The sequence below is a fragment of the Zingiber officinale genome, chromosome 4A (assembly GCF_018446385.1).
Source record: "Zingiber officinale cultivar Zhangliang chromosome 4A, Zo_v1.1, whole genome shotgun sequence".
In the NCBI taxonomy this organism is placed as follows: domain Eukaryota; kingdom Viridiplantae; phylum Streptophyta; class Magnoliopsida; order Zingiberales; family Zingiberaceae; genus Zingiber; species Zingiber officinale.
In genome coordinates this window covers 141,030,001-141,048,382 of record NC_055992.1, presented here as the reverse complement: position 1 = coordinate 141,048,382, position 18,382 = coordinate 141,030,001, and the positions used below count along the sequence as shown (strand labels likewise).

General features: G+C 39.0%; 1 protein-coding gene and 1 long non-coding RNA gene across 2 annotated transcripts; one reads left to right on the top strand and one right to left on the bottom strand.

The window, feature by feature from the left end:
• Positions 1-371: 371 nt before the first annotated feature.
• LOC121971507 (PRA1 family protein H-like) lies at positions 372-8,345 on the bottom strand. Its single transcript, XM_042522815.1, has 4 exons — positions 7,793-8,345; positions 7,568-7,707; positions 768-839; positions 372-692 (listed from the first exon to the last, which is right to left on the bottom strand). Exons 1-4 carry the CDS (start codon positions 8,239-8,241, stop codon positions 604-606), a joined length of 750 nt encoding a protein of 249 aa, XP_042378749.1. The 5' UTR covers positions 8,242-8,345; the 3' UTR covers positions 372-603.
• Positions 8,346-16,365: 8,020 nt separating this feature from the next.
• LOC121971506 lies at positions 16,366-16,911 on the top strand. The gene is made up of 3 exons (XR_006109152.1): positions 16,366-16,461; positions 16,584-16,621; positions 16,810-16,911. It is a non-coding gene; the product is annotated as an uncharacterized LOC121971506 (long non-coding RNA).
• Positions 16,912-18,382: the final 1,471 nt, after the last annotated feature.

Sequence of the window (18,382 nt, the reverse complement as noted above, 5' to 3'; positions counted from 1 at the left end):
TGCTGCATGGAATATTAAAATATTATTCGAGGTGCATGTGGATATGACCTAACTTAAAATGGAGGAATGTCTCTCGATACATATTGCACGTGGTGCGACACAGGGCCTTTTATTCTCCAATTCTTCCAGCATCACTGTCACACAGAATGTCGTTATGTGCAATACTGGGGATAATGAATACAGCATGGTATTGGTGGCTGAGGAGAACTGTGCATGAGAAATTAAACAACCTGCTTGGGAATTAATGGAAACTAAAAACAAACGAGGCAGACATGAGCTTACATTTCCTCTACCTACCTCTTCTTCTATTAGTTGTCCAAGTCGAAACATATATGTGGGTTTGTAGGAGAAAAAAATATGTTAGCCGAATATGATCCCTGCGAAAGTCTAGTTAAAAGTATATTGTCACTTATGTGCACATATACTTCAGAAGTCTTAGGGGCTTCAGTTACATTTCCATCGATATTATTCTGAGCTATAGTTATCCATGTAACTAAACTAATGTAGCAACAGCTTATGGCAGCAAATACAATTTTAGAGCTTTAGCAAGCACAGGATGTTAGAAACTTACAATCAATTTTCCACTTTATTTTGCACTTCATGTTACTTTTTCAGTAGTAATCTTTTATGCTGATTACCTCCGCCAATGGATCTCGGAGTTAACTTGCGCAGAAATGCATGGAAAATCATTGCTGTCCAGAAAATTTTTAAGGTTACAACTAGGATGACATCAATGAGAAGCGTGGATAAATAAAGGTGTTAATTACCGGCATAGCTAACTCCAACTGCACAAGCGATAGCGAGCTGAAGGTTGCACATGTAGAGTACCATTGCAGTTGCTGTAGGAATAAAGAATAGAAAATTGAATAAAAAAAATTCATAGAGATAAACCAGAAAAGGGAAGTGAAAAATCATGGTAAGAATGCCTAAACAACAACTGGGTGTCATATACAGAGTAAATCTACTACCCCGTCGGTCAGAATTGCACATGCAGAATCTGCAGGTTATATAGAGAAGCTAGCTACCCGTTGCGCACATCAAGTGCAGTAGAAGGAATGGGAAGGCATAACCCTTAGAAGAAACTTATATGGTATGAGAGTTCATTATATGCCCACCAGATGTCAGCATGAAAAACAAAAATTGCATAGTGGTAGTACCATGTCATCCAAGTATCAAATGAACTATGCACTACCACTGATTCACAAATTTGCGAAGATTTCATAAGTTAAAGATCTTATGTTGACAAAACATACTTTTTGATTGATATGATGACTAAAAAGGTTATTCAAATTACTATGCATCTTGGCACAAGCTTCAGTTTATAACAGTTGTTTTGATGGAGAGAAGAGGATATTAATAATAGGGTGAAGGGTGTCCCAGTAATTCTAAGTGAGTTATCATGTTGCACGATGATTTCTATGTAGTACTATCAACTTGAGACAGATGGAAAACATAACTGATACTACAAAAACAGTGAAAGAAACACCAAACATGGGCACCAATGAAAATACTTTTACAGCAGGTGAGCATACTATATTTGTTTAATGAAGTATGATGATTACATGCATGAACCGTACTATGAACCCCAGAAGACATCTGGTGAAAAGTTTTTACCTATCCATAAAAAGTAAGAGATTGAATTATGGTCTGTCTTGATACATTATAGGAAAGGCACTCAGTTGGAACTCAAAATATGCATATGGCCCAGCTTATCTTATGGCCAAAAACTCTTATGAAGAGTTTATAAAAAAAATAGCTTCTAAAACTTTTAGATAAGAAAGCTCTTTTTTAAGATATGTTGTCGAGAATCATTTGAAGAGTTGTGGGCTAGGAGAGAATTTGTCAAGGGCAATTTGAAGCTGAAGAGAGTTGAAGAGTGATTTTTATGAAAACAAATTACATACAAAAACGCCGTGTTTTCTAAAAAAGAGAAGCATAAGCTCCCCTACCCTACCCTACCCTAGCTTTTGCTTTTTCTTATTTTTTTTAAAAAAAGTTAACATTTTTTTCCAATAGCTCATGAAAACATAAATGAGAGTCTTGGCGCAAAAGTAAAGTTGTTGTTGTGACCTAGAGGTCATGTGTTCGAGTCTTGGAAACAACCTCTTGCAAAGCAAATAAGGCTATGTACAATAGACCCTTCCTCGGGACCCCACATTGGCAGGAGTTTGGTGCACTACCCTTATGAAAAACATGTTAGGCCAGGTTTTTGCTTTTAAGGGGATAGATAAGGTAAAAATGAGCCAGGCCAAACATGCACTTAGTAGGCTTGAAGGGCTTAAGAGTTAAGTGATGTTTAATAACAATTAGCAAATCAATATTATTTTTGTACTTGTAAGAGGTAAATTAATTCAATAAAATGTTTTATGGCTTAAGTAATAGGGAAAATATACACAACATACCAAATTGAAAGAACCAAAACAGTAGGAGGCACATTTAATCCCTTTCTTATGATTCTAGCATTGTTCAGTCTTGAGAATTATGCAAAACACCCAAACCAAAAAATTGTAGTGTACCAAGTGACAGTAAAAAAAGAGAAATCATTGGGACCTTTGCCAACATATGCACCAATGCATTTTTTTTAACATTTTCATTTGACGAGCACTATACTACCCGAAAAGGAATGGCAACTAGCAAGTGTGCTAGCAAGCAATCTGCAAAATTTGTCCTGCTATCAAACTCTGTTACTAGGAACCTTTGTTTAGCTGTAGTGATATTGATACAACACGATCATAGTAAAGATATGTTATGTTGTACACCAAGATCCCCTTGACGCCATGTCCTTATTCGATAATGTCATGTGTTCTATACCCAGATTCAGATACTTGTTCAATACTGCTATTCCAAGTCCAAGTAACAATATGTTTAAGGAAGTTTAGATATCCAAACAGCTGTATATTTTGAGACTCCTACCAGAGTAGCATACTCTGACGATTGCCAAATCCTAGAAACAGTTAGTGTCTAGGACTCTTAAACAGATTTTCAGCAATGTAAGCTGTAAAGCTATCTCAATCTCCGGAATTCAAGTGGTATCACAATGAATTACCAATGCAGAATTCCAGTAAAGGTTCATTGGCCATTATGCATCTCGATTCATCATTTTTCATTTTCTTTCTTCCTTAAAATCTCATTTCCTTTTTTTTCTTGAAACACAATTTTGCAGCAAGATTTTTCTTCTTTGAAATATGGAATATTGGAATCACAGTTTTTCCCTCTCTTTATTTCCTAGATTTCATTTGTTGGAGCACAATCTCTATATGAAATTTGGACTAACATAAAAAGAGTTTATTCATCACTTATTTTAGCTTTTAAACTTATGATTGCTTTTAAACAACCATCCTGTCATGACTTAAAACACTTTTCTACTTTTTTCAAGAAATGCTATTGTTGTTTCTCCTCTCTTTTACAAGCTTGAAAGGCCTTTACTTTGACAAATTTAAGAAACTAGGGTCAAGAAAATCAAGAAGACAACAAGAAATCTGGGGTAAAAAAGATCATGGTTTAAAGTGTCGTGCCGAAACGGGCGAAACCTCTCGTTCCGCTCAGCGACCGGCACCGACACGACCTCAGCACCAAACCCACGACAAGTGTGACGTGTTACGCGACCCCGTGGTCACTGTTGCAGGGTCGCTCGACCCTGCAACAGTAGCGGAGAGGTCGCATAACCCTTCCGCAGCCGTCGTGGAGGCATTGTGCGACCCTGCGCTCACTGCAGAGGGGTCGCACGACCAACGTAGTCGCGCCGAAGGAGTCATGCAATCCTTGCGGTCATGGTTGGTTGCGCAACCCTGCAACAGCACCGAAGTCGTGCGGGCTCGCGAGTGGTGTCAGATTTCATATTTTTTTAATTAAACTTAAGTTAATTTTTTTAATCAACTCCTAGTTATAGTGGAGATAATCTAAAGAGACTTTATTAATTAATATATTTTATATTTAAAAAATACCGAAACTATATTGGCACGGCACAATACGGTACCGAAACCATATCGTTCCAGTCTAAGACCGAAATCTCAGCACGGGTCGGAATTTTAAACCTTCAAAAAGATAACTGATTAAGTTAAAGGTTGGTGCTTCAGAAAGCATAATGTAGGAAACTGAAGTAGAACAGATTGAAAATGTCTCACGTGTCTTCCTCAAACAACTGTTACTGGCATAATTATATATGAATACATAATTAAAATCTTATAAAGGTATCCAGGAAAGACTACCCTATTCTGGACAAATTCAATAAGTCATCTTGTCAGCTAGGTATTTCTTCTTAAATTGCCTGAAAACGTATAATCTCTAGATCTACAATGATATAGATCTTGAGCCAATAACTCATACGCAGCAAGAAGCCTTGGTAATGCTCTACAGACACAACATTTGCACATAGATTATCTCTTACATTATGAAGGTGGGAAATGCAGAGCTATTTCCAGACCCATAAATTTCTTTTGAGATAGAAAAAGAGGACATCAGTTTTATTGTATTAAAAAAGATAAAATTCAGGCCAAACTGTGATCCTCGCATCATCTAACATTGCATGTGCAGGCACATCAGCTAGTGTGAGTTTCCCTAATATAGTTTTTATGGGCACGCTTCCATTATATGCTGCAAGCCTACAATATCCCAAAATATATTGTAAAGAAGAGAATTTGAGTGACAATTGAATAGTAGGCCTTTATATTCAAGTGGGATTCAATGTTCACAGAATTCCAGTAAAAGAGTTTAGCTTGTATAAAGTCAAATTTTATACAAATTTCATTATCATCACATAGAATTAATGCCATATAATTTAAAAGCAAGGTTTAAATATCAATCTGTGTTGGAGTTTTAGTCTGAAGCCAAAATGGTATGGTATTAGTACTGTGCAAGCATGTTCACGAGAAGTGTGAATGTGCCAAGGTCAACTCAAATGAGTTTAAATCCTATAACCTTTTTTCTACTAAAGTTGTTTATCACCAAATATGTCTCTAATAAGTAGAAAGTTAATTGAATTCCAATTTAATAAGTTGCAAAAATCTTACAAGCATCTTTGCTAATAATAAAATTACTGAAACCAAAATGAGTGACATGCATCAAATGAAAGCCTTGGTTCTTATTGCATTCTAGTGAGATCAATAACTTTCCAAAATCCAAATTAAATATTTCTCCCATGCACATTTGATCTTGCAACTAGTTTCTCCACACATCCATAAATATATAACAATTAAGTTAGACATGATTTAAGAGAACTAGACACGGAACATCCATAGGTATGTAGCACGTCTACATCATTGTTTCGCTACCTTTAACATCACTCTTCCTCTTTGCCACAATTAATGCTTCAGTTCCTCCCTCCCCTCTTCCCTCCCCCTCACTTGTTTATCTCCTCCCCATCACTAGCGCTGACATAATCAAAGGATGAGTCAATAGAAGAAAATCTTTTTGTATCAGTTGGCACCAGATGGTCCTAGTTTTGATCAATACCATTGAAATTGTGACAATATGGGAAGCACAATGATATTACCTCATGCTCGCAAAGTATCAATATCAATTAGCAGCAGAAACAATACATTTCGATTGTGTTGACCAATACTGATTAGAGATGGCAACTTGCCCCTGCTTTGATCAACACTCATTTGTATGCGATAAAAAATTTTTGTCTTGCCTGCCACTTGTTTGCTCTGAATATAATTTAGTTTACTATACATATATTTTCCAGATATTCACCTATATTTGATTGCCTTGTCTTAAACCTGACGCAAAGGAGTGAGGCAAAGAGGGGATAGGGAAGACGAATTTATTCCATAACCTATCCTGCTCTGGCCCACTTTCTATATTGGGTAGGAATGGGAAGTTAAAAAACTTACCCTGCCCCGCCCATTCTATCCCTAGTAACCATAGGCACTTGAAACATTAATTCAAAGTACCATAACATCTTGCATGAAATTGAACATCCACCATGATGGAAAAAGAATATGATTTGAATGTCGACCAATCTACAATATGTGCACACTCAGTTATAGTTATCAGTTGAGTATTATTTGACAATCAAACATGGTTGAAGCTAGATTACAATAGCTTTCATTTTTACAATTCTTCAAGCACAGTCACATCATTTAATATATTCCAGCAACCATCATCTCTCCTATTGCTGGATAGGTCCTTTCATATTTGTGATTTATAGTTCCTATTGGACAAGTCAAAATATGCACACTAATATAGTTGTTTGCATCTCTATCACCTTTGTGATATTTCCAATGGATCCTTATTAACACAAAAGATAGAACACATCACGTGCGTGTTGTTGAGACATAGGCCAGACAAAACAAGAAACCAATAGTGCACCCACACACAGACATTATATATGATTCAACCATTGTGAACTGCTCAACAAGCAGATAGGAAAGATTAATATGTTAAATTAACCTATAAAAATATAATGCATACGACTGAATGAGGCTTAGAAATGAAAACAAGAAAAACACTCATAGAAGCTCAGAGATAAACTTGATAAAATCTAATTTGAACTCAACTCAGTACATTATTAAATCTTTTTAACCTAATTTGAACTCAAAGTTAGCTCCATCTCTAAAACAAGTTGAGCTTCAAAGATCCAAAATCCAGTTAATTTCTACTCACGAACAAGGAGATTTTGTGTTGATGAACAAACTTTCTTTACCTTCTTGTTTATTTGTGAACCAGTTTACAAGCTCTTGAACATACATGTCTATAAGCACAAAGGTAGTATCATTTTATAAGCTAATAAATGAACTCATTACAAGCTCACACAAAGGATTGTTCATAGGCTCTTTGATAACTTTGATGAAATATAGATATAATTCTCATTATCTTCTTAGATAGATTAGTACAAGTATGACTTGTGAGATCAGTATCAAATTCATTTAAGCATCAGCTTTAGTATGTTCCAGATAACATCAAACTCTAACATGAATAACTTATAGATCTAGCACAAGCTTGTTTAGAACAAACTGTTCAGACGTTGAAACAAGAAAATCTCAAGCATAGATTTTGCAGTTGAATCAAGCTTGTTTAAAACAAGCCTAGTTCAAACATAATAAAGCATCCAATCTTGAGCTTAGATTTCGTAGTTGTATCAGAGCTGAATAATGTAACCTTATTAAGATTATTCCACCACAGAAGGTCAGACACTAAGGTAACTCACTGCAGTAGTAGCAAGAACCAAGCATACTAGGAATGCTCTTTTATGTATTTTTTATTTACAAAAAAAACATATGATGTTTTCTTTTCTCAACATATGCCAAACCCATCAACTTATGAGTCAAGTGCGAGACATAATAAAGCAACACGTGGAGCTATTTTTATCCCAAAATTGTCCAAGCCCTCTTGTGACACCCTCTAATCTCATAATTTTTTAGAAGGATCACATAATGAATACAGTGCAAAGGCCATATTCGATACATCAAAAAAGAAATAGAAAAGCCAAAAGGGAAATCCATGTCTCAACTTCAAAGATTTTATGGTGATGACAACAAGAAGACAATCACGCATGCGTATGAAACAAAAGAAATGAATTATTTACTTAAATTGCATTGTTGAACAAAGAAAATAAGTAGCTCACCAAGCTGGGCAGCATAAATTAGAACCTGCCTCAATCCAGGGCTCCTTTCCTCCAAATGCCACCTACCACTGCAAAACCTCACGAGCTCCCACAGGAACAAGCACGCAAGCAAACCTAAAAGCGCAACCGGCATCTTATACCTGTCATGCGGACGGATAAAACCTAATCCAATAAGAAGCGAAGCAAGATGGGGCAAACAACCAAAGAAAAGAAAAGGCCGCTCACAAGGAACAAGCGAAGACGAGAAGAGACAGCACTGCATAGTTCCTGGCGTAGCGGCGAACGTTCTCCTGCACCCTCATCCTGGCCTGGGACGGCCCGGCTGGCCACGAGTAGGAGTCTCCGCTGCCGATGAACTCGAGCGTCCACGAGGGGGTGCTGCGGGTGAGATCCTCGGCGGTGAGCTTAGCAAAGGGGTTGAGGGTGAAGAGGGAAGCGAAGGATCGGAGAGAGGAGAAGGCGTATGGAAAGGCGGATAAGGAGTCGTCGGCGTTGGCTCTAGGGCGGAGGAGATCAGGGAGGGGGGATGCGGAGGAGGAGGAAGGGGAAGGGGAGGCCGCCCCGGCAGCGGTGGCGCGGTCGTCGAGGACCTCGAGGTAGCCATTGTCACGAAGCCATGATTCGAAGGCGGCGTCCGTGACGCTGAGGGACAAAGGATTGGCGGCGAAGGCCATCGATTGCTTGGAAGGCGACGACGACGACGACGACGATTACTCCCGTCGCAAGAGGAAGGAATTGGGGATGCCGCACCCAGGCCACCAGAAGGAATAGCGGGTCGGATTTTCTGAAATACCCACATGCGTACCCGATTTGCTTAAAGTTGATTTGAATCGGCCTTGGAATTTCAGATATAGCGGACCAATTTTGGGCCTCCATAAATCCGAAATTGGGCCAGGAATGTATAATTTACTATATATATATATATACATATATCATGAGACACTCTTTTAATTTTTATCCATATTAATGGGTCATGTTAACTTTTTATTTTTATTTTTATTTTTATATCATATATCCAAATTACTATCCAACTAATCTGGTAGTAGACGGTCTAACCACATTATTAAAGTAACTCGATGCGTTTGATTGGTGTGTTTTTTATTTTTCATTTTTTTGAAAAAAATATGTATTTTTGAAAAATGGTGTTTTGTTTATATTTTCATGTCTATTTTCTAAAAAATAGATAATATTTTCTAGAAAAATAGAAAATGACTTTTAGATATTTTTATTTTTCTAAAAAAATATATATTTTTTGTCTATTTTTTAAAAAATATATATTTTTTTAAAAAATCAAAATAAAAAATACACAAACTAAATGCACCCTAAGTTTTTCAACTATCTACATCCTACTTTTCAAATGACCAAATCATGTACTATTTTCCAAAATATCCCTCATCTCAAATTCTTTACTCCAATTTGTCCCCACTGAACTAGAATTTATTCGTCCAAAACATTGAAGCTTCAACTCTATTATTGCATCAAAAAAATATCATTTTACATACCATAATTATTTCCTTAAACTCTTGTTTTAGTATCATGATAACCTCTAAAAGATTGAGAACAAAAACATATGTGCAATTCTCGTAGCCAGTGGCAGATCCAGACAAAAAAGAAAAAAGGTACTAAATCTCATAGTATTGGTCGATTGTCTTATCGATTGTGCCACATAGAAGAAATCTTTTCACTTTGAAATCTCCTCTGTGATTTCACATTTAGGTTTTCTTCGTTATCTACGAATCTATATTTGTGTCATTTCTTTATTTGGTGGAATTCATGAATCATCCTTTTCCTTGCACTTTTACTTTTTGTATATGGAACACTCTACTTGGCGGAGTCTTCCCTAGCTTGATACAGTTTTCACGTTTCATACTAAACAAAAGTGTTTGATCTCTAAGGATGCCCCGTATTTAATCGCAATCATCATAGATACATTTCTAGTACTCAACACTTTCTTCCTATGTTAAAAATTTCTATTTTAATTTCTATGTATAATGGCCCACTATAGTGAGTTTTGGACAAAAATATGTTGTGCAATTGGCCTTTGGTTAAGTTTGACCATGGTATGGATTGAGTTTTAATATTTGATTAATATATTTGTGTTGGGGCATTCACCCATTACATATGAAGATGACTTAGCGTGGCCAAAGTCGGATGATGATTCAATGGTTTGATTAATAATATGGAAGGATAATATGGAACATTTGAGAGACTGCAAGACAGGATCATAAGCAGGTTTCATCAGAAAAGGCGTGAAGGATAAAATGAGGAAGAGCTGCATGTTCAAGTAATCTGATGGATGAGTAGCTTATAGGGGATGGCTTCAACATGAAAATTCTGGTTGAGTTGAGTGTTAAGAAATTGCACACAGGACTAATTTTAACAAAGAAAGATTTGATCTTACAAGTGGTCAAAGTCACTAAGCCAGTCAGCTAATTAAGTTGTTGACTTAGCGACTTTAAATAGAAGGTTTTTTTTTTTTTTTTTGAAGTTATCTGGTTTAATCATCTGATGATTGGATTAGTCGGCTCGTGAAATCCCAAATGAGAAAATTTGAGATTTTTTTATATCAATTTGTAGTATACCAATTGACGGGTATGAAATATCAATCGACTGTTGGTCCAATTGATTGGTGTTACGTGGCTAATAAATAAAATATTTTTATTCATGACCAAATGACCAAGTCGACTGCTAAAGCTGTTGATCAAGAGTAGTTGATTGATGAAAAAATTATTAGTACAATAATTTTCAAATTAAGGTTGATCAATTTACTTAAGTGTGAGTTTGTCCGAGCTTGAGTTTTGATATATTTGATGAGAGAAAAGTTAAGTAAATCAAGAGAAAATCGAATATTTGATTGAGAAAATCCTAATTGAGATTAGATAAGGTAAATCCCTAACTGGAGGGGTTAGACAACGAAAAGTCCTAACTGAAGGTTAAATAATGAAAAGTCCTAACTTGATGTTTAAGTAAAAAAAAAATCCTGACTGAAGGTTAGACAGGTGAGAAGTCTACCAAGTGACTAGTCTTAACTAGAAGTTAGTCAAGGGAAAGCCCTAACAAGAGGTTAACAGGTGATAAATCTAACAAGTGACTAGTCATAACTGTAGGTTATGGAAGAGAAAGTCCAAAGAAAAAGTTGGCAAGGGAAAAGTTCAAGTGAGTCAAAAGGGTAACTAGATACTTGGTGATTGAAAGTCCAATGAGAAGATTGGTAAGGGAAAAGTCCAAGTGGATTCAAAGTTGATCGGAACATGGTGATCAGAAGTCCAACGAGAAGTTGGCAAAGGAAAGTCTAAGTAGATCAATGTGGACCGAACACTTGGTGAAAAAGCTCAAACAGGTCAAGGTTGATGGGATGCTTGACAGCGAGAAGTCCCAACAAGTCATGACTAACTTTAATGTTAGGCAAAGGAACCCTAAACTCAGATCAAAGCATAAGGTTAGACAATTGACTACAGTAATCGATTGACCCAAACCAATTGATTAGTGCAATTGATTGAAGGCCTTATTCGGGAGCATAGTATGTCCCGGAATCGATTAGGTAATCAATTAGCCGATTTCTCGCGATAGCACAGCAGGTTCTGGAATCGATTGAAGCAATTGATTCAGAAGGGTTCAATTGATTAGGCTAATCGATTGGAGTGTGGTTCGCGAGAACAGAAAGCTTTTGAATTAATTGGGTCAATCAATTAGAAGTTGTCACTCGATTGATATGACTCACCAATTAATTAGACGAGAGAAAAAGAGCGTTTTTGTAGGTTTTGAATGGTCGATCTAATGTGACAATCGATTGGGGGTAAAACCAATCAATTGAGAGACGCTTTCTAGCCCGAGAGAACCCTAGAAAAGGGGGTTTTATGATATTTTCAAGTCGTTGATTCTTAAGTATTTGGGAGACAAGTGCTGTTATATTTCCTACCACCACAAGACAATCCAAAGTAAGAAAAGAGCAAGCAAAACAACATTCATGTTGTAAAGTCACTTTTCGATTTCCTTTGTAATCTTGTTTGTGCTTCTTGGTTGTATTCTCACATTGAGCTTGTATAAGGCTTTTCTGCATCCAAAAAGTTTTCGAGAAGGATACATTCATAGTGGGGCTATGAGTGTGAAGAGTAGATCCTTTGATTAGTCACCTCAGGGAGATGGATATCAAGTAAAATTTAAGTGTTAGCAATGTGGAGTCTTGGCTTCAAGTTTTCCACTACAACATCAAGTTTAAAGAAGCAAATAGAAATATTCCCCCCGCATCCCCCCCCCCCCCTAGCTCATTCGTGTCTTAACAAGTGGTATTATGCTTTGTTTATTTAGGAGGAAGCAAATAAAAACTATGAAAAAATTTCCATCATGAAAAACTTTCCACTGTTTACTTCTTAAACATAGAGGGACTATATTCCTTTCTTTTATTTACTTCAAAAAACATTAAAAATTCTTTTCTTTTCTTTTGTTTACCAAATGGACCGATAGATTTATAAATCCTTCCATGGATATTTTTTCATTATTTTTTGCTTCTGCCCAAATCGAGCGGAAATCAATTCCCTTCTGCCACAACACACATATCTATTTCTCACTGTCACTACTGACAATACAAGACGGTGATAGGTGACTACACTCGATGTCCTTTTCCTATCGGCGGACCTATGAGGGAGATGCAAACGGCTAGGGAGGAGATGACCCAGTGAGCATGAGCAACCTCAGAGGTTGCTTGAGGGGCTAGCGGCCCACAAAGGGCGAGCGACCTAAGAGGTCACTTCCGTGCTCGATGACCCCCAAGGGTGAGCGTCCTTGGAGGTCGCTCGCGGGGCTAGCGGCCCCTCGAGGACGAGCGACCTCAGAGGTCGCTCACGGGGCCAGGGACCCTCTCGAGGGTGAGCGTGAGCAAGCGATTGCAAGTCCAGTGGCATTGCAAAGGTGTAGAGCAGATGACCCTGTGAAGGAGAGCACGAGCGAGGGAGAACATGAGTGAGGGAAAGCGGGCAAGCAGGGTTGATGGCCTGTGAGGATGAGCGCGAGCGAGGACGCTGAGGAGTGAGCATGAGTGAGGGTGGGCGAGCGAAGCTGGTGGCCCTGCGAGGACTTGTGTGCTGGGTTAGTGGCTCTCTGAGGGCTAGGGCGAGTGTGAGCGCGCAAGGTCGATAGCCTTGCGAGGGTGAGCATGAGTGAGGACAAGGGCGAATGTGAGGAAACCCGTGATTCTCTGTTTTTTTCCATATCTTTCCCTTCTTCCATGGAGAGCTTTTTTTTTTCTCTCACCCTTGATTCTTTTCTTTTCTTTTTTCTTTCTCCTGCCTTTTCCTATGGAATTTTTTCTACCATCAATTCCTTTCCTTCCACTTTCATTCTTTCGGAGTAAACAGAGGCTTAAAGTGAGATCACTCTTCATCGAACTAACCACCGGAAGAAGTAAGAGCTAGAGGAAGAAGATAGTGAAAGTTTCAGTCCTAATTATTAACAAGTCAAAGGACAATTCATCAAGAAAGCTCAAGTTCAAAAATTAATTCTTCAGATGGTTTCGGATATGACAACCAGGCACCTCCATCTTTCGGATTGGAAGGATTGACCAATGAAAGGCTACGATTAAGAATTTCTTCATGATGAATATAAAATAATAATTTACTCTAATGGAGGGATTTGAAATCCCAATGGATAGCAACAGAAAACTCCTCAAGAAGAAGAAGTGGACCCAGGAGTAACTAAAAAATCCAAAATAAATGACAAGGTAATAAAATTTTTGTTAGCTTGAATCATAATAATATTGTATGTAAGCTAGCTAGGTGAATACAAGGATGCCAATGAATTATTGAGTAAGTTGGCTAAGCTCTATGAAGATCCACCCTTAATGTAAAGTGATCATGTCCGAACGCTGAATCAACGAACACTGGGCACGTGGCGCTCTCCGAACTGATGACGTGGATCTCCAGTGAACCTGCAAGGAAGTCGGGCCGGGAAGGGGTTCCCGGCGATGACCCTCCGACGCTCAAGTCAGGCAAGAGGAAATTATGAAGTGGCTCCGAAAATGCAAGAATGCGTGATCGCGTACCTTCGTCGAAGTATGAGGGCTCTTATATAGAGCTGTGGGGAGACTTGTGCACACTTACCGAGGTGTACACGTGTCATTTCCCATACCGTAGTATGGGCTTGTCAGAGGAACATGCCTGACACCATACTGCTATAGTCTGATCACCTCTCCGATGGGACAGAAGCACCTTCCATTGTACGGTTCTGCGTATGGCCTGGTCATCGAACATGCCCGCTATCAGAAAAAGATGTTCCCCAATGTTCCCTCTGCCTTTGTCTTCTTTTTCCCCGAGCCGAGTATCCCTCCGCTCGGCAAGCATCGATCCGACCGGACGTAGGTATCGGTCCGACCGGGTGCTTGACTCAAACTATTTATTTACCGTATCGATGCTTTAAGCCTCGGCCGAGCGGACTACCAGCTCGGGCAGGCGACTCTATTCACCATGAGCGTCGGAGACCCGGCTCCCCGTCGGGTTGCCTTTGCTTCTGCTTGGATCCGTTCGGTCGGTCGATCCCCCTTTTCCGATCGGTCATTTGACATTTGACCTCCACGTGGCGTTGACTTCCCTCAAAGGGGGTCCCCCGTTCTTACCGCTGGATCACTTGCCTCCCCTTCAAGTCTAGTCGAAGGAGGAGATTAGTCCGACTGACTGGATGCCCGTTGTGCTGAGCGGCGCTTCCAAGAAACCATCATCCGCTCGGACGGTGTGGAGATAAGTACGGCCTCAGTCAACGCCACCCTCTCTTGGATTTCCTCGGAATTTACGCCAATCTCCGTCATTAAGGACGAGCACGCGCTCTGTGCCTTGATAAGACGCTGATTAAATGCTCTCCCGTGATGGAACGCCACATGGCACCCCTGATGCCGTCAGCATACGGCGGCGGCGTTACCTTCGATGGGACTGCCTTAGTTTGAAATGGACGGCCAGATGCAGGCTTCGATTCCCGTGACCTACAATCGACGGCTGAGGCCGCTCGGGCTTATCCCTATAAAGCCTTCGTCCTCTTCCACCGCCACACCTTCACTCTCGCGTCACTACAACAAAATCGCTCATAGACATCAGTGGAACAACATCGGTTTTAGGCTAAAACCGAAGTCTTTGAGTATTTTACACCGGTTTTTCTTAAAACCGGTGTCTATGAGCGCAGATTTTAGCTCATAGACATCGGTTTTTTAGGCGATGTCTATGAGCGCCCTTTTTTTGGTTAATAGACACCGATTTTAACATCGGTTTTTAAAATCCGATGTTAATAAACCCCTTCTTAAATAATTTAATTTTTTCACCTGCTAAAATTTACAAGACTTCACAAAATTCCCTCCAAACCTAAACCAATATCGTGCCCCTTCTCTCAACATAAACCTAAACCTCAGCCTCATCTCCCTCTTCCCCTTCCGCCGTCTCGCCCTCGGATATCTCGCCGTCGCCGTCGCCGTCCCCTTCGTCTGCAAGTCCTGGTACCGCGCCTCCCTCGACCCTAGCTGCTGGCGCCGCCTCAACTTCCGCTCCCTCGATTTCTCGCCGTCGCCGTCCCCTTTGAACAGTGGGTTCATTTCCTCGTCACATCTCCCTGCCCGATTCCGCCGACCCTTCTCTTCTTTCCATTTTTCCCGAGTCGACAGAGCCACTCGTCGCGCCATTTCGCTGCCTAGCTGAGCTTCGCAGGCGGTGCCACAGCTGACGGGGCACAACGCGAGGACGAGTGGAGGCAAGACGAAGAAGAAAGAGGCAAGTGTATCTACCTATGATAACTCGAAATCCATGAGGTATAGTGGGGTGGAAAACCTATAGAAAGTGAGGATTTGGTATGGATTTCGACTGGTTTTCTTCTGGTAAAGGCTTTGATTGTTCTTCCTGGAGATGTTTTGATTTACTTCTTTTGTAGACGCTTTCGATATGTTTTCCTCTTCTGTGGATGTGTTTGATTGGTTTTTCTTTGTATACGATTCGGGTTGGATTCTTCTCGGTGGGATGTGTTCTTGTTGGAGGTTTCGGTTGAAGGTTACTGCTTGGTTTGCGTATGTTACCCAAAATTGTTTGACAGTGATTTCTGATGTGTTCACAGTAGGTTTTCCTAGAGATTTTGGCTGGTGTTCGATGATTTGAGGTTGAGTTGTGTTGTGTTTTCCATGATGAACAAGTTGTAGAGAGTTGCACGTTACCTGTTTGTTAGAATGGGTCACAGAGAGGTCAGAAGTGATTCGAGCTTTCCTTGAAGTTTTGGTTCCTAATTGGAGGGTTTCGGAATGATTTAGAGTCGAATTTGTGTCTTCGTGAGAAGTTGATTTGAAATCTTTGGGTAATTTCCACTCAATGAATTTTCCCCTGCAGCATCGTTTACGGATTTCTTTTGATTTGGTTTCTGGTTTAGCTCACTTAGAATGTGATAGCAGATCAGGAAAATTAATGATGCATTGTCAGGACTGGTGGGTGGAAGACCTTTCTGTGCTAAAAATTGATCTTTATCAACGAGTTATCGCTGCAATGAGGAGAGCTGGTGACTACGTATATTCTTGATGTTTATTTGTTCCCATTCTATAACCTTGATCCTATGTTTGTTGCACCTATATTTCAGCTGTTCTCTCTCCCTATCTGAACCTGTTCAATGAAAGTATGTGATAGGTTAATTGTTTACTGAGAGTACAACTCAAGTTGCATTTCTTGTCACCTTCTTTTCTTGATATTCACTATTGTGGAAAATGGATTTTCAATTTTGTGCAGTATGCATCTGACTTACTAAAAAAAACAATGACAATGATAATGTTTATTGTCGATACTTTTAACTCCATCAGGCAGTAGTTGTGAGCATTGACCCTCGGAGAGTCTTTGTCGGGAGCCCTGATGATGTTGAATTTAAGACCATTAAGGTTTCTTCCCCAGGTACTATATAATTATAATTTAGCCTTTCTTGCTTCTTTTAGCTCCACAAATTATTGCTTTTCTCATTATATGTTTCTTTCCACTTCTCTATGATTACATTTCTTCTTCCATGATAACTTCAGGCCCCTCAGGTGAAGAGTAGGCATGGTATCAGTGCACAGTAAGCTTTTCATTATTTATGCACATTATTTTCCCTAGTCATGTATTTTGTCACTAATTTCTTCAAACTAGTCTGGATGCTTCAACCCAAACTCGTAACTATAAATTGGATTACTTTGTGTTAACCTCAGATGAACAAACAAGGTCTTCAAATCTTTCTCTTGTCTGATTTGACCTTTTCTTGTGCAGGTCAATGGTGGACGTGAGGTTCGGCCTATTGGAGCTTTTGAACTTGCAAAAGCTGTCCAAGAACTTGGAGCTGGAGAAATACTATTAAACTGCATAGACTGTGATGGTAATTTTTCTTGGAGTTTGCAAAAGTGTTCTGTTTGTCCATCCCTGAAGCCTTGTCCCTTTGAAGCCTAATGTCTAGCAATGGGTTCATCAAGGCCTCATATAATGTCATTGTGCATAAGAGAGATGCAAGTTCTTCTACAGTGTATTTCGATACCTTGCTCAGATACACTAGTTTTGAATAGCATATATAAATTTATGAAGAAATAGTGAAGCAAAATTTGTATAAGCTAAATAGCCTTACCGCGACATCTACATGTGTCAGGATGGGGAACTAATGAGAAGACACTGATCAACATTTTAGCGCATAGAAATGCCACCCAAAGAAAGCAGATTCAGTTGGCTTACGAGGAATTGTACAACGAGAGTCTCACCAAAAAGCTCGAATCAGAACTGAAAGGAAACTTTGAGGTGGTTATTTTTCTCAACCTTTATTGTCCAATGAATGTTTTTATCTGTAGGGGCAACATCATTTGCAGAAGCTAATATTAATTATTTGAAAAATTTATAAATGTGAAGAGATCGACATGAACTTAGATATGACTTGAACCAATACTATGAATGTAAGTACATAATTAATGGTAGATTGATAGGACTTGTGGCTTGTTATGCGTGATATGCTTATGTACACTATCACATTGTAGCGGTGTATCTGATTATGTTTGATTCTTCAGAAAGTTGTATACCGCTGGAAACATCCACACTTCCAATCAAAACTTGACACTCTTAATTTGATAGCATGTAAACGTTTACAAAAAGCATTAGATGTTTTGTTTCACAAGAGTGAAAACTAGTTGCTTCTACTTAATATGTACATGGTTTATGCATATGGCTTAGGTGAAAAGGAGAAAAGAACCTACACAAATTGGGACGAATTTAGCTCTGACATAGCATGTACAGTAGCTTAGGGATGACCTTAAGCAATTCACACAACATAAAACATATGAATTAAACAACCCATATTAATTGACCTACATCCCATTAAAGAAAATTTATATGTTGACTTAAGCAATCCTTATGCAACCATTAATGAGTGTAGCATTCTCTCATTTCATAAGCTTATATGGTTGCTTTATTTGCCTAAAATAAGTTTCAAACCGGATGTTATGCTTTTGTTACAAACCAGATACTAGTTGGAGACTAAATGATTGCCTAAGAAGAAAGAAATTAGAGATTAGGAGCTGCAGTGAGTAGAGTGGCTGGATAAGCTATCTTAAATGGTAACCTTAGGATTAAAGTATTGATTACATTTTTAACCTGCTCAACTTCCTCTAAATATCTAACACATTGATACTCGAATTTAACCTAACCTATTAAGATAAATGGGTAATCAAACTTAAAGGGTATTGGTGTCGGCCTTTTTGCATGTCACAAGGCGCTTCAAATTAATAAAGATTGGAACCCATTTAAGCTAAAGAAAATGCGTGTAGTAAGGAGTCCCAAGTCGTATTTTTCCAAAGAGCACTAG